The following is a 15681-nucleotide window of genomic DNA, read 5'->3' on the forward strand; positions in this document are numbered from 1 at the left end:
TATAAAATTTTAAAAAATTTTGTAAATGAATGAAGGAAAAAAAAAAACCATACATCCTAAATAAGATTATCGAAGAGCAGACATTAACCATTATCACCTTGGTCACACTATTCAAGAGATGTTCAAGTTTATGGTCATATTTAAAAAAATATATTTTATTTGGTAACATTGCCGCCTTTGACTTGTTGAATTCAAAACTTTAACGAATATTAAATCTGGAAATTACTTTTAAATCTAGAAAACTTAGAAGCAGAAACTTAAATGAATATTAAGTATGGAAAATATTTTTAAGTCAAGAAAACCTAGAAGGAAAAATAACACTTTGATTAAAAATCAAAAAATAACCTCATTTTGATAGACATTTTCTCTATGTGCCCCTGCCCGGATGTAGATGAAGAGTCTGAGGGATTGATGCCTTGGCAGGGTTGGAAGTTGCGCCGATAATCTCGATAATGAAGTGACTTTGCCTGCATGGTCATGCATCCTGTTTGGCTTCCTTGTTTATCTGTCTATCTCTGTCTCTCCCTCTGATATCCGGCTGGCATTCAGCGGCAGGATTCAGGACTCACGACTCGGGATTCAGGATTCAGGATTGAGGATCCGGCATTCCGGATTCAGTTGGCAAACCCTTAAGTGGTGGGTTTTTTTTTATTATTATTTACTTTAGCTTCCTCTCTCTCTCTCTCTGTCGCTCAGACTTTTGACCATTTTGCACGGAAATTGAATTTAAATTGGAAGTTTTTAACCCTGGCGTGCGATAATCTCAAGTCAATATAAAGGAGAAATCTCCATGAGACTGAGACGAAGACGGTGGGTCATGGACAAAAGGTATTGCGTAATACCGAAGCAACTTAACCACCCCGCCTCATCCTCCGTGGCAAATGTTCTTTTCAAATTCTATTAGCAAACAAATTTACTTACTTTAAATCGAAGAGGGGGTTGCTCTGGCAGAAGGAGGGTCTCGGGTTAGGTAAAGACCCTGACATACAACACGTTGTTATTTGGTGTAGATAAATGAGACAATTGTTCCATCTAATTATCTGATAATGCCAGCACGATTTTAATGATAATGAAGCGATCTTGCCGCCGAGAATAACAATAGGGCGAAGAAATACCCCTTTTTTTGGGTTTCAGGAACTTCCTTGAAAGATTCCCATCTAAATGTTTGTTTAGACAGAATTCCTCATGAATGGAGCTTTGAATTTTGTGGGGTACGAATCCCAGTTCGACTATTATAATGATTGTTATAGATGAATAATTTATATCTCCCGGAGGTGGGTTTTCACGTTATTTGGGTTATCCAAATATTATACCACCTCTTTTGTGGCTTTCTAAATAAATAATTAACCCTTTGACGAAGAAATACCTGCGGCTATTTGGGTTCAGGATAATTTTTAAGATAATATCCTGGGGGGGGGGTCATGTACTCGACAGGAATTGTAAATCAAACAAAAGTACGTTTGCTGTAATCGAAGCTTATTAATATTTCTGGGCATGCACCCCCTTTAATCCCTTATCCCTTATGCTGTCACAGTCAGTCAGTCGGCCCCCTTTTCCAGGGTATTCCCCGTTTTACATAAGGTTTGAATTGGGCAACTCGGAATACTAATTCCCCTGCCTCTCACAACCTTCAGCCAAGGCCGCTTATTGCTTTTCATATTTTTCTGCGTTGGCCTTCCTTTTTTCGAATTTATTTTTTTCCAATTTTTTTTTTTAGCTTTTGCGTTTTGCGTGTTTAACCCTTTGAGGTTACATTTGGCGTGTGTTCGGGGACTTCCCCCACCATGGAAAAAGAAAAGGTTCGCATTTTGTGTACGCACCATAAAAAGGAAGCCGAAAAGAGAGAAAAGGATTTCTTCGGTAACAGGAAAACAAGCGAAACTGATGAAAAGTAAAAGCTCAAATAAAAATACATAAATTTCTAGGTATATACATTCGAGCATGTATATAAATACGGGCACATGTATCCTCGTGCTTTTTATTTTTCTCTTCTTTTTTTTTTGGTTTTATTTAATCACAAACGATGACGCAAAAAGAGTTCAAAGAAGGCGGCTGGCATTATGAACCCCGAAGAGTAACCCCAGAAAACATAATACCGGGGGGGCTGCTGCTCTGCAGAATGAGTTTGGTAGGGTAAGGGTTAAGGGGTGTGCACAACCCACACCTTAACAGGGGGACACATTTAACCCTTACACCCGGACAAACATGTGCCATGATGCAGGGAAGTTATTATTATTTTGATTATGATGATGATGATGATTGTTGTTCAAATAATTCCCGAGCTTGAGCTTTGACTTGAAAGAGATTCCGTTTCACTGTCATGATCTAACCCTCGACTTTGCATCCGCCTGATGCAAATGAATTCAGGAATATGAGGCAGACACAGAGACAGAGTGAAGTGGAAGCCGGAAGTTGTTCAGGTAGTCAAACAAGGATGTTCCCCTTGATAAGACACCCTGGATCAGCGCAACAGGATACACATTAGGAACCGCTAAGAGTCCAATAAAACGCTATCCAGGAGTGATCACACACAGAAGAATAGAGTGAGGCAAAGAAAACAAAAGAGAAAGATACAGAAAGGTACAGAAAGTTGGAGAATAGGGAAGGAAGACACCACCAAAAAGTATCTTTGTCTTGTAAAAAAATTTAGTTCTGGAGTATAAAATACATTTTGAGAAAATATTTCTAATAATAATTAACAACAAATAGTTTATTACTCTAAAATACGTTCATTAAGAGTTTAATTATGGCTTTAAAAGTCTATTAGACTATTTATTAAGAAATATATTTACTATTTATATGATTATTAATTAAGTTTATTAATGAAAAATCATGTATACTTCACTTTTTATAAATGATAAGTCATATATTTATCACTAAAAGATTTTTTAAAGCTCCAATTTCTGAAACTTCAAGGTAACAACATACCCCAAGATACCGCTGAGTACCCCAATTTTTTTCAAAAATTCTTAAAATTTATACTTCATTATCTCAACATCAGTATAATATATTTTCCAGATAGAATCAGTCATCACTTATCACTAAAAAGTGGCTTTAACTTCAATTCCTTAGACTGCAAGGACGCAACATTCTCTAAAATTTCTCTAAGTTTCAAAATTCTCTTTAAAAAATTCTTAAAAATGATACTAAACTCTCTTAACTGAAGTGTAATATATTATTTTTTCAAGTGCAGATAGGATCAGTCACCACTAAAACCGAACCGCACAGGAGGGGCATATCAAAAGAGGCTCTCGCCCCGACAGAGCCCTTTGGCCTTTTGTCAACTAGGGAACAACAGTAGCCTCAAGTAGGCACAACTGCGGTGCCATCATGAGCAGGATAAGCAGGCAGGAGCAAGGCAGGACCCAGGCAGGAGCAGGAGCAGGAGCAGAAGCAGCAGGAATACTGAATAGACAGAGAGACAGGGGAGAGAAGAATGAGCAGAGGCGGATAGGCAGTCAGGAAAACAGCAGACGAGACAAAACAGACAATTATCGGGCCACGCAGTCATGACACTTATCATGTGTGTAAAGCGATATTCCATTTCCATCCAGAACATCGATGGAGTGGACTTGAATGGAGTGTGGAGCGTGCTCCTCTCTTTTGTGTGTGTGTGTGTGTTTTTGTATCTGTGAGCTGTTTAAATTCAACAGGGAAAGAAAATGTAAAGAAAATTGGTCATTAAATAAACGCTTATTACATTAAAGTTGAAGCTAATCTTTTAAATAAAATAAATATAAGATTTATGAGGTTAAGAAATGTAAAAGATACAATATCTTTTCATTAAAAGGAAAGTCTTTCTTCAGTATATGTTTATTAACCCTTTAAACTATATTACATATTTTCAATTATCTATAAAATATCTCAAGTTTTTCTTATATATACCAAAGACATCTCTTAGTTTTTTCTCTCCCTGTATCTGTATCTGTGCGTTATCCTTGACACTCGCAGTCGTCAAGCGCGTTCCGCCTCAGGAGCTGCGGATTCTTTCAGTGAGCGATGCGGTTTATTGGTTTGTAATAAGCTCTTTGAAGTGTTTAATTGAAGCTTTTGTTAAGCAATTAGACGGCAAAGTGAAGTCGAGGTGTTTGCCGCCTATTGGTAATTGCTCAAGCTAAGTGCTATCACCGTGCATTGTGATGAGCGATAATGTTTTTTAGGGTTTTGGAGTGAGGACTCACCATCATCAAAGGGAGTGGAAAATAGGGTAGACCTTGTAGTTTTTGTTCTTTTTTTTTACCTACACCCAGCTGCTGTTTCTGCTGCATTGGTCTCGTTTCCAATTTCCATTTCCAAAAGTATCTCGCCCTCGTCTTCGTTGGTTTTTATTATTTATTGTAGCCGCATTTTGTATTTCTTGTGTATCTATGGAATGCATTCGAGAGCAGATACAAAGATGCACAGAAAGAGATATATGTAGAACAAACAGTTGGGCAGTCGTCGTCACTCAGATATTTCGATTCAGATTCAGAAACAAAACGAAATGGAATTATCATTGACCGCTGATCATGATCATGATCTGCTCTCACAGAGCAATGGAAAGACCATCGTCAAACGAATCATCATCATCGTCATCGCTCATCATCTGCCTTCTGTGTTTTTTGTATTTTGTTTTTTTGGAGGTGATCTTCTCTGCTCTCTCACCGATCCGATATGATCTGATATTATCTGATCTATTTGAGCGATGACTTCGTGAGTGGATTATAATGCAGGTGATCCATGCACCGGTGGAAAATTTTGGGAATAATTTCATTAGATCTAGGAGATAATAATAGAGAAATATGTATTGGAATAATTTAAAAATATATGGTGGACAATTAATAAAATTATACCCAAAAATCCATCAAAGAAATCGGTTTAAATTAAATTTATTTATGAAAAGCAGTATATTCATTGGAGTATCTTATGGAATTTTTTATTCCAAATTAATTAAGAAGAGTGTTATTTCCTTTCAACTTGATTCTCTCGAGTAACATATTCACGTTTCCATCTCTAACTTTTGGATTTCCCATTTCAGCCACGCACTTTTCCTGGGGGGGAATTTTCCTCTCTGTTTGTGGTTGTTGTTGTTGTTCTCTCTGTGAAGTAGTTGTTGTGCCTGCCGCCTGGTGATGTTGTTATTGTGTGTTGTACTTGATTGTGGCATAATTTCTCGCTCGCCTCCATTTATACAAATCCCTCGCTTTGTCTCTGTTTCGGCCATGCAACGCATAAATTTTTTATTTGTTTGGTATTCATCTTATTTCGTTTAATGTATTTTTATTTTCCGAATATTTTTTTTCTTTTTACTTATTTTCAGCGCTTGTTTGGTGTTTTTAAGGTAATTTTTCGGTTTTTGGTGTTGTTGTTGTAGTTGTTATTGCGCATAAGTATTTTTTGTGTGTTAATTTTTTGATTGTTGTTGTTGTTGTTGTTGGGTTGACGGGTTGGTTCAGTCATTCAACTATATAAAAAAAAGTATTGTCGTTCCTTCCTTTCCTCGTCTGTACTCATTTATTTATTATTCGTTTCGTTTCGATTTCGTTTATGTACAACAACGCACTTCCCTTATTGTTGTAGTTGTTGGTGTAATTGTTGTTGTTGCTTGTTGTTTGTTTGTTGTTGATCGTTGTTTTAATTTATTGTTGTTGCTGGTTGGTCTTTTTTTTTTTTGAAGCGTGGGCATGTGGCATCCACTCATTTCCCCATTGTTGTTGTTGTAATTGCGTTGGGTAAACTGCATGAATAATTATGAAGTTATTCGAGGAGAGGTCATAAACAAGGGCTGAGAGTGGAGAAGGGGAAACTGGGGTCGAGAAAAGAGTACTTCTCTGACCTCTCTTTCTCACTTATACAAATTTTTGGATTTCTCCCTGATTTTTGGTTGGATTATTTTTAGAATTGTTCAATCATTTCTTTTGGTGGCAGCATTTATACCTAGTTAATCGAAAACAATGGCAATCCAATGTTCTTTAGTGGGAAATAAAATTTAATTCTCTATATATTATAGATTTATTTTTAAATTGTTTAGCTAATCATACATTTTTTTGATTAGTTTACCTTAATGAATGCAAAATGCTTTACCATTTACCCTGCCAAAAAATCAATATCGAATAAATATTGACTGGCTACCCCTAGATATTCTGATAAAATCTTTGATATTCGATATTATTTTTCAGAGACTTTGAAAATCAAATTTAATCTAATTTGAACCTCAATGAATTTCAATTTAACCCCGATTCGCCTTAGGGCATTATCCCGCGTAGACTAATAGCATTTTTCGTGGCTTTAATTAGGCTTATTAATAGAGAAGTCATACGCCCCGTGTTAGGGCCAGCATGGCCGTATCAATTTACCGCACACGGAAAAACACGAAAAACCCAGAAGTTGTAACTCTCGAAGGGAAACCAGAAACCAGGGAGTGCCAGAGGGAGAGAGGGAGGGAGGGAGAGTGGTGGAAAATGGGAAAAACATTTTCATTCATTCCAAATGCAAGAACAGGAATCGAAAGAGCTCAGGCTAGGAATGCCAATGGTGCTGCTTCTTCTGTCTTTTTTTCCCCACCATCGTCATCATCTTCATCACATCCACTTCTGGGGATGTCTTGAGGCTTCTTTTTCGGGCTCTCGTCTCTCTCGGCGGCGCTGTGATATTTATGTTTTCATCAAAAGAGCAGGCGAACAATCAAAATGCGCTGCACTCGACTCCAGACCCAAACCCACAGAAACAGATACAGATACAGATGCAGATGCAGATACGGATACAGCGAACATCTATAGGCACAGATACCGATGCGGATACAGCTGCAGGTACGGATTCAGATACAGATACAGGGGCTAAGGCAGAGGCAGACGCAGATACAGATGCAAGTGAACTGAAGTGAGGAAACTACAGACAGCAGGCAGCGCTTTAACCTCATATTTATCCAACAGATACTTATGGTGGAGCGCAAAAAAAAAATACAAGCAAAAGCAACGACAAAAGAAATGAAGGCCCCTCAATACCCCTTACCAAATGCACTGGGAAAAAGTTTACAATTTTTATATAATTTATAGGATATTTGTATCACAAATACATGAGGTTAAAGTAGGGTTAGTTAATATAACTTATCTTAAACCTTTTATTAATTTATAACGCAAAGAAATTCTTTGTAATTTCCATTTTTAAGCATAAAGTAAGTCATACCAAAATATTGTTAATATTTTGTTACTTAAAAAGGTATTCACACTGTAAGAAAACAATAATTAATAGCTTAACTATTTTTTTAAAAAGTTATTTTTCTTATCAGGCATTTTCCCTATGGATAAATATTAATTTAAATATTACTTTATATTCCATATTTCAATCATTATCATACCAAAGATACATTTTCTTCCCGTGCACCCAAAAAGAAAAGAAAATACAGAGACAGAGACAGAGTGTAAGAGACAGAGAGAGCCTGGGCAAGTACAGGCAAGAAAACAAATTTCAATAAAATATTATTACGCTTACGTTTATCGAACGCAGCCAGCAGCAGCAGCGAGCGAACTTTGCGAGTGAGTGAGTAAAGTATCTTACGGATACTCAGATACACGTCCGCACTCATTGTGCTCGTCGGAATTCCGATGCCAATGATTGCGTTTCGAACCGATGATGATGATGATGACGGTGGCTTGTGTGGATGATATTCGTTTCCTTCGGTTCGGTTCAGTTCGGTTCGGTTTCGGTCGCCAAGCGTTATAAATAAACCATATCCATCAATTGCTTAACTCAAAACAGCGCTAAAAGATACAAAAGAGATACAGCAGCAACAACAACAGCAACAGCACCAGCGGCAGCAGCGCCACATATAAAGATACAGATACAAATACAGAGATCCAGATACATTTGCCCGATACAAACACCGAACCGAATCCCAAAACGAAACCCAAATAAAAACAAAAACCAAACACCAGAGAGGAGAACAAAAACAACAACAACAAGGAGGAAAAAAATCATAAACGAAACCAAGCAAAAGAGCGAGAGAAAAAAAAATAATAAAAATAAAAACGCCAAGAAAATCGTCAGCGTCGACTGATAAAATGCATGAAAACAGGCGGCCATCGGTGGCAGTGAGGGGGGTGAAATCTCAAAGTATCTGCCGGCAAAGCTCCTCCCCCCCTGCTCCACCACCACCGCCTCCGCCTTTCGCCCCTGCCCCACCACCCAAAATCCCTCCTTGATTTTTCCTTCTTTCACTGCCTTTTTTTACTCGTATTTATGCTCTCGCTTAGCAGATGCAGGGAGTCAAAGAGAGGGGGGAGTGGGTTTACACAGAGAAAAAATCTGGAAGTAAGCAGAAAATCATGTAAATTATTTTGTAAAAATTTTAGTATTTAAAACAAGAAAGAAAACTATTTATGTTGTTTAGCTAAAGATTATATACCCATTCAGTTTGCAATTTAATAAGGATCTCATTGGAAAACGATTACATTATTCTTATTTTTTGATCAACATTTATCGTTATTTATATATGAAATTTTTTCAAAAATGCATATTTTAAAAATCGCACAACTAAGCCAAAAATGCATTAAATTTAATTCGGAAAGCTTTCCAATGTTAGTCTTTACTAGTTTAATAAATCTGCGTTCTAAATTAAAGATGTTAAAAAATTCAAATTTGTTTGCAATTTTTTGACCATTTTAATGATGTAACCCCTTATAAAATTTTGAAAAAATTAGGAAAATTTATTTTTCTCCCAAACATGCCTAGAACGATGCGCCTGTTGATGCTGATCAAGAATTTATATGATTTATTAGGTCGGAAATGACTCCTTTACGGGGTTTCAAGCTTCTGACTAAAATTATAATACTAGTGCAAGGACTACAAAAATGTATTTAAACAAACATGATTTTGTTAGTAAGTTAGTAGTTATTATTTTTTATTCAAACAAGGAGTTGACAAGACTCACACTTCTGTTTAGATAAGATTCTTACTAGTATGAATTTGAAGTATATTTTTTTCTTAGTGTACAACTGCAGTTTGGCGGTGCCAAACGGGGGTAACGGTGGGCGGTGCAGGAGGCGGCGAAGACGTCGTCGTTGTCGTTGCCTTTCTTTCACTTTGTGTGGCAGCCAGCCAAGCACTCAGCATAATTTTGCACGCTCTTTTTCTCCTACGTTTTTCGCTGATTATTTTCTGCTGGCAAGGGTGGTGAAGGGGGAAAGGGGGCAAGGTGGTGCAAACCTGCACGTGGAAAGGTGTCTTTGCCTTAGACCCAAAAAGCCAGCCAACAGCAAGAAGCAAAAGCCAGCAAAACAACAAAGGCAGCCAGCAAAGTTCATCGTCTACTGCTGCTGCTGCTTTTGGATTTAGTATTTGGTTTTCTTTTTATTTTTTACTTTTTTTTTGCTTTTGTTTATAGCTTTTTTGGTACCCTCTCTGAAAATGTAAGCTATTTAATTTTTAAAGCCTTTCTAGTCTCTTATATTCCATACATTCCTGATTAGCACTTGTAGGTAAGTGCTTACTTTTGAAATTAATTAAGGCTTAGTATCGAATTTGTAGTATATTTTATATTGAAATTAAAATGGGATGCAAGGGAAACATTGGAATATTGTTGTAATTATTGTATTTTATGTAAATATTATTGAAATTATATTAAATGTTAATATTTTTGTAATTGTAAAATTTTTCTAGTTATTAAAATTTGTTGAAAAATTAATTATTATATATCCTTAGAGAAGATTATGAGTGTATTTCAAGATTCGCTCTTAAGCTTTTCTCCTCTCTTCTTTTCTTTTTACATATATTTTTTTTTTTTTGCTTTTTGGCTTTGCTTTTGCACGCATTTTACCAGCCACCCAAACAACAACAACAACAACTACACCAACAAAAAACAACAGTTACAACAGCAGTTGACGTTGCCTCCCATCTCTATCGCTCGTCATCTAGCCCTCTCTATCGCTCTCGCTTGTAAATGCACAACATATTTTTGCCGACTGACCGACGCAACGACAAACAGACACTTGTGTGCCCGCCCCCTCTGCCTTCCGCCGCCCTTCCACCTACTATGCCCGCCTTGCACCCAACCCCCCTTTTCCAGTTGTCCCTAGTTTTGCCACCGTCCCTGCCATCACCCCTTTTTTCTGTTTGCTATCGTCTAGTGCTTTGCTATTTCGCTTTTTATACTCTGTAATCAGTTAGTTAAAGGGTATTATGTTTCAGTAAAGTTTATGTTAATATAGTACTATATAATTTGATTGTGATTTGATATACATATAAAGAAATAAAAATATTAATTAGGAATATTTGGAATAGCTTTGTTGGAAATATTTTCAAGTATATTTTCTTTTCTAAAAAAGGTGAAGCCTACCTTTATATTCATTATTAATATCAAACTTTGCAATTTTAAGGCATAAATATAACACGGGGTATTTCCTAGTCTTGACACTTGTTGGTTTTTATCATTTTTTCCACTACTATTTTCACGCTGCTGCTGTTGCAGTCGCTGTGATGTTGCTGTTGGTGTTGCTGCTGTTGATGTTGCTGCTGTTGCTGTTGGTGTTGCTGCTGCGCTGGCTACATAATTGATTTTAGTGCTGCACTCTCTCATTGCGTTGCATTCTGCTCCTGCTGCTGCTGCTGCTGCTGCTGCTGCATCTGCTGACGTCTCTGCTGCTGTTGGCAGTTACTTTTAGTGTAATCTCAACATTTGCTGCTGCTTTTGCTGGCATTGTTGCTGTTGCTATTGCTGCTGCTGCTGCTGCTGCTGTTCCCATGAGTGTTCTTCTTCCAGCAGAGCAACAGCAAACTTCCTAACTTCTCCCTTTTTCCCGGCCCCCTTTTAGCGCTTTCATCGCCTGCTTGTTGTTGTTGCTCCTGGTTGTTGGGTTTTTGGTTTTTGTGAAAACCAGATTTTTGTCGTTTTATCCATTAAATTGTTTTTACAGCCGTTTTTGGCCACCGGAACAGGGTGAGTCCCAGATCAATTGAGACAACTCAGTGAAAATTGTCTTGGATTTGATATTTTAATTCAATTAAGGCACAGAGGAGACTTTATTTTAATTCTTTTAATGGGAAATGCATTTCCGAAAATAGTCTTAATTAAGAAAATTAAATTAAAATACACTTAAAACCCATTGTTTTTCGCTCGTTGTCTGACATCTAATTCGAAATAAAACTGGGAAGAAGGCAGTACTTAATAGTACTTAGTTTCTGTAGTATCTACTTTCAAAAACCTTCTCTGATTAGCTAACCTATGATTAGCTTAAATACCATCCTTACTCACACCCCCACACGCATGCCTGGGACACCCTGTTTTATGGCTGTTTAGCAATTTGGCAGTTCCAGTGCTCCGTCACAGCCAAAGTAACAGGAATAGGAACACAGGCACAGTCACAGACAGAGGGACAGGAACCCACAACAACAAAAACAACAACAACACCACACACGGCACCCGAACAAACGCACGTTGGCAGCCGATGATCAAGGATGATGGCAATCGGGGGAGGGTACGGTGGCGAAACAAGCCAACAACCAACGCATTTACACAGATACAGATACGGATACAGATACAAATGCAGATACCCGCAGGATGAAGGGACAAGGCAGGAGGGCAGGGAGTAGGCTGAAGGCAGGAGGTCGCAGGACGAGAGGACGATGATGAAGAAGTGGCTGAGGACTGAGCGACAAACATACCCATTGTCCCTCCCTCACTCACACTCACACATGTGCAGAAAAAAAAAAAAAAACAATAACCACACACAGAACAACTACAACAACAACCACAGAAACACACCAACAACAACAACTACATCAACAACAACAACTACACCAACAGCAGCACAAACAACAGCAGCAGCGGAAAGCGAATGACGATGACGATGACGACGGCCTACAACACAGTACACTTCCTTTTACACACAGTACCCAACGCACACCCGTAAGCACAGTGAAGCCTTTATATTACCATAATTTTAGTATTACATATGGATTAAATTGAAGTTAATTTAGAAGAAATGGTTTACATATAATGGAAATTGGCTACTGTTGTTGGTGAAAAGTTTCGTAATTATTGAATGTTGCAAGCATCCTTAACAGTTACTATCTTATTATCTCCAGGTCTTAGAAACTTTATATAGCAGTTATTTATTTAACACTTTTACGAATTTATAAAATTGTATAGATTGTTTTTAAACTGTTCTAAGTCACTGGGCAAAGGACAATTTAAATTAAATTTTTTTTTAAAGTATATGACTGCTTTTGTACATTTTTCAATGAAATTTTCGAAAACTTTCATAAAATGAGAGATATAAAATCCATTTAAGTATAAATTATCAGAAAAGAAAACAAAAGATTTATGAGTTATATATCTATGTTGCATTTCAAATTAAATAAAATGAAAATATCCTTCTTATTTTGCGAGTGACCACTGTACAGGCACACACGGCACACCACTCACACCCCAGTAAATGTGTATGTGGAGGGCCTGAACTCGACTCAAACTCAAACTCGAACCCAAATACAAAATACGAAAATACAACAAAAATAAAAAAAGTACGAAAATACAAACCCATATAAGCATAACCCAATGAGGCTGCTGCTGCTGCTGCTGCTGTCTGCTGCCAACATAACATACCAACATCATCATTACTTCCATCATCGTCATCATCTCGATGAGTTGTTGTTGTAATTGTTGTTGTTGTTGTTGTTGGAAAATAAAAGAGACTTCCTTTTTGGGGCAGGACTCCCTCTCCTCAACTGTCCCCTTTTACCATTTTATCAGAATTATGACAAGGACTGCCAAAAATCGAGGCAGAAGCATGTTAAATAAAATAAAACATAATTTTATGCCAGAGAGCAACAAACACATTAACACGGTCGCCGTCGCTGTCGCTGTTGGCGTCTCTGTCGACGCTGGCGTCATCAATAAATCGCGACCCCAAACGAACCACCCACAAAATCACCCAACCACCCAACAACCCCCAACCACCCCAACCGCCTCCGCACTTATCCCCACCTCGAGTATTATACAAAAGCTTACAAGCCACGCATACAAACGAACTCTCACTCACTCTCTCTCTCTCTCTCTCTCTCTTTCTCTCGGGCTAAGGCCATCTCTTTCTGACCGATTCTCCCTCTCTCTTTCTCTCTGTCTCTCGTGCTGTGCTCGTTTGTGTTTTGAAAATTTAATCTCGATATGGCAACAAATATGCTACAATTTCATTGAGATGAACACCCGATACCAGAAAGAGAGTTTCTCACGCTGTGCAAGAGCCGACAAGAGAGATGGACATATGCCATACTTACAAAGAGCAAGCGAGAAGGAGACACTGTAAGAGAGAGAGAGAGCGAGCGAGCCAGAAGCGTAGTAAATACACTACTACATTTTTCCGTGCTAATTGAGTGATAAATTGGGAGTGGATTTTGCCAAGAGAGCGCGAGAGCGTGAAATGTGTGAGAGAATGTGTGTGTGCGAGTGTGTGGGCAATTGATATGCTCAGATTAAATTGTTAAATGTTTTTTATTCGGGTAATTAAAGTATATCAATTGTGCGGTCACTCGAACGAAAACTTCTTAAAGGGTTAAAAGTGTAGCAAATTAAATAGCAATTTTAGGGCGATATGTTTACTTAGTTATTAATAATTAAAAATGCTGAATATAACTTTATTTAGTTATTCTCCCACATTAAATATTTTAAGCATAAGAATATAGATATAATAATAATTATTGGTTATCCTTAGCTGACATTTAAAAAACAATTAATCCCGCTTGGCACTACACACGCCGTAAATCATTCAAAAAATCAACCACAAATCACAACAATTAAGACAAATGTGCTGAAAAATCTACTTAACGCAAACACACTCGCCAACACTGACACACACACGCACACTCGCACCCATTAAACGCTTTCAAAACAAACCCAATAAATGTCAGCTGCCTGCTTTGTACAAAAAGGTAGCAAGCAAATCTACTACCAAAACTACCTTTTTTTCTTCCTCCCAAGAGAGAGAGCGCCCCGTAAATGCCAAGTCTTCAGAGGCTGTGACTCTCGTCAAAAAGGTAGCAAAATCTACTACTACCCTACCAAATCGAATTGGTAGTAGAAATAGTAGGGAAGCGCGAGGCGAAGAAGTCAAACAAATTGACATACGTATACATAATTATTATTTTACTTAAGTGCTCGCGCGTCGTCGCCCCTTAACAGACCGAAATGAATACGAAATACGAAATACCAACCTGAAATAAATCAACCCGAGAGTGAGAGAGAGAGAGAGCGAGAGCGGACGAGAGCGAACTGTACTTCGTGCTCGTACGGCACCATTCGGCTTGCCGTGTGGGTGAGTTCGGGTGCCGAACGGCAGCTGCTGAGCGTAACAGAGAGGGTAACAGAGTGCTGTGCCTAACAGAGTATCTCATGGATTGCTCGCCAGAGGAAATACGTACTATAAGCTACTCTGAGCCGCCGTTCATTCAGTTCCTTTCTGGCTGCCGTCGAACGTTGTCGTCTCGAAACGGATCGAATCGAAGCGAGGCCAGGCCAAAAAAATCTCAAAGCCACGGCTCATGTGAAACCAACCAGAGTTTTTAAGTCGCGAAAAACCGCACGTAATTTTGTTCGAAAATATTTCAATATTTCAAAAAGCAAACAAAAATAGTGACACAATCGCAAACCGTAAATAAACAAAGAATTGCAAAACTTATGTTTAAGTGACAAGTGACAAAAAATATACGAGAAAGCGTAAAAAACGTAAACAAACCGCTTAGAGCACACATTTCTTGGATTAAGTGCCCCAAAAGTTCCTGTTAGCGGCGCAACATTTTGGATTACTATTAAAACAACAACAACAACAACAACAGTATTATCGCACAAATTCTGAAAAATAAATTCAACAACAACAACATCATCAAAAATATATTTAATTAATATATTGAAAACGAAAATATTTTTAAAACTCCAACACTTTTGCTAGGCAACCAAAAAAAAAAACATACAACAGCAACAAAAAGTAAATAAATAATTACAAAAAGAAACTTGTGCAACATCCCAACAACAAATGTGAAAGCGTAACAAACAAACAAAAAAACGCAACGAAAAAATAATAGAGAAAGAAACAAATCAGCATAAAAGTGAACAAAAAAGTGAAAAGTAAGAGAAAGAGTGAGTGTTTTTGAAAATGCTGCAGTGAACCTTAAAAAATACAAATAAAAATTAAAAACAGCAACAATTAATATCTACAGCTAATAACAACACAAGTGTTGTTGTCCCATGTATTTGTTGATGCCATGCAATTGATTGTTGACAAAATTCCCATGTATTCCAAACAAACAACGAAGCGCAATTCCAAAAAGTAAGTTTCCAAAGCAATAAACAAATTAACTCAAGAACCCCTAAAATCTATAAATTTAAAAATAAACAAAACCAAGAACTAGTGAAAAGTGCAAGCAACCAAAATAAAAGAAACTCTTCAGTGATAACTGATAACAGCAGCAAACTGAGACAGCAACAACTTTAGAGGGAAAGAGATAGCACATAGCAGCTGCTGCAACGTGCACCTGTTCCCCACCTTGAATAGCAACAACAGCAACAATAGCTACAACAACAACAACAACAGCACCACCAACAACAACAACAGCTTCAACAACCAACAACAACAATTAATACACCACGCGCTGTTGCCATAAAACCCAAAAGAAAAAGAAAACTTAGGTAAAATATCTAAAAATAAATTCCACTTA

General features: G+C 37.6%; 1 protein-coding gene across 2 annotated transcripts in view; it reads left to right on the plus strand.

Moving 5' to 3' along the window:
- The first annotated feature begins 647 nt into the window (after positions 1-647).
- Positions 648-15681, plus strand: part of tna (Zinc finger MIZ domain-containing protein tonalli) — a 33529-nt gene continuing 18495 nt past the window's right edge. The window contains exon 1 of one of the 2 annotated variants that reach the window (XM_086834745.1): positions 648-15652. Coding sequence is in view for 1 of the 2 variants with exons in the window: in XM_020945841.2 (XP_020801500.2) it covers positions 15229-15293 (65 nt within the window). In the remaining variant the exon portion in view is untranslated. The remainder of the gene's footprint in view (positions 15653-15681) is intronic. The other variant, XM_020945841.2, reaches the window with a different exon arrangement.

Source organism: Drosophila serrata, unplaced genomic scaffold (genome assembly GCF_035046125.1).
Source record: "Drosophila serrata isolate PLE 108 unplaced genomic scaffold, ASM3504612v1 contig_273, whole genome shotgun sequence".
In the NCBI taxonomy this organism is placed as follows: domain Eukaryota; kingdom Metazoa; phylum Arthropoda; class Insecta; order Diptera; family Drosophilidae; genus Drosophila; species Drosophila serrata.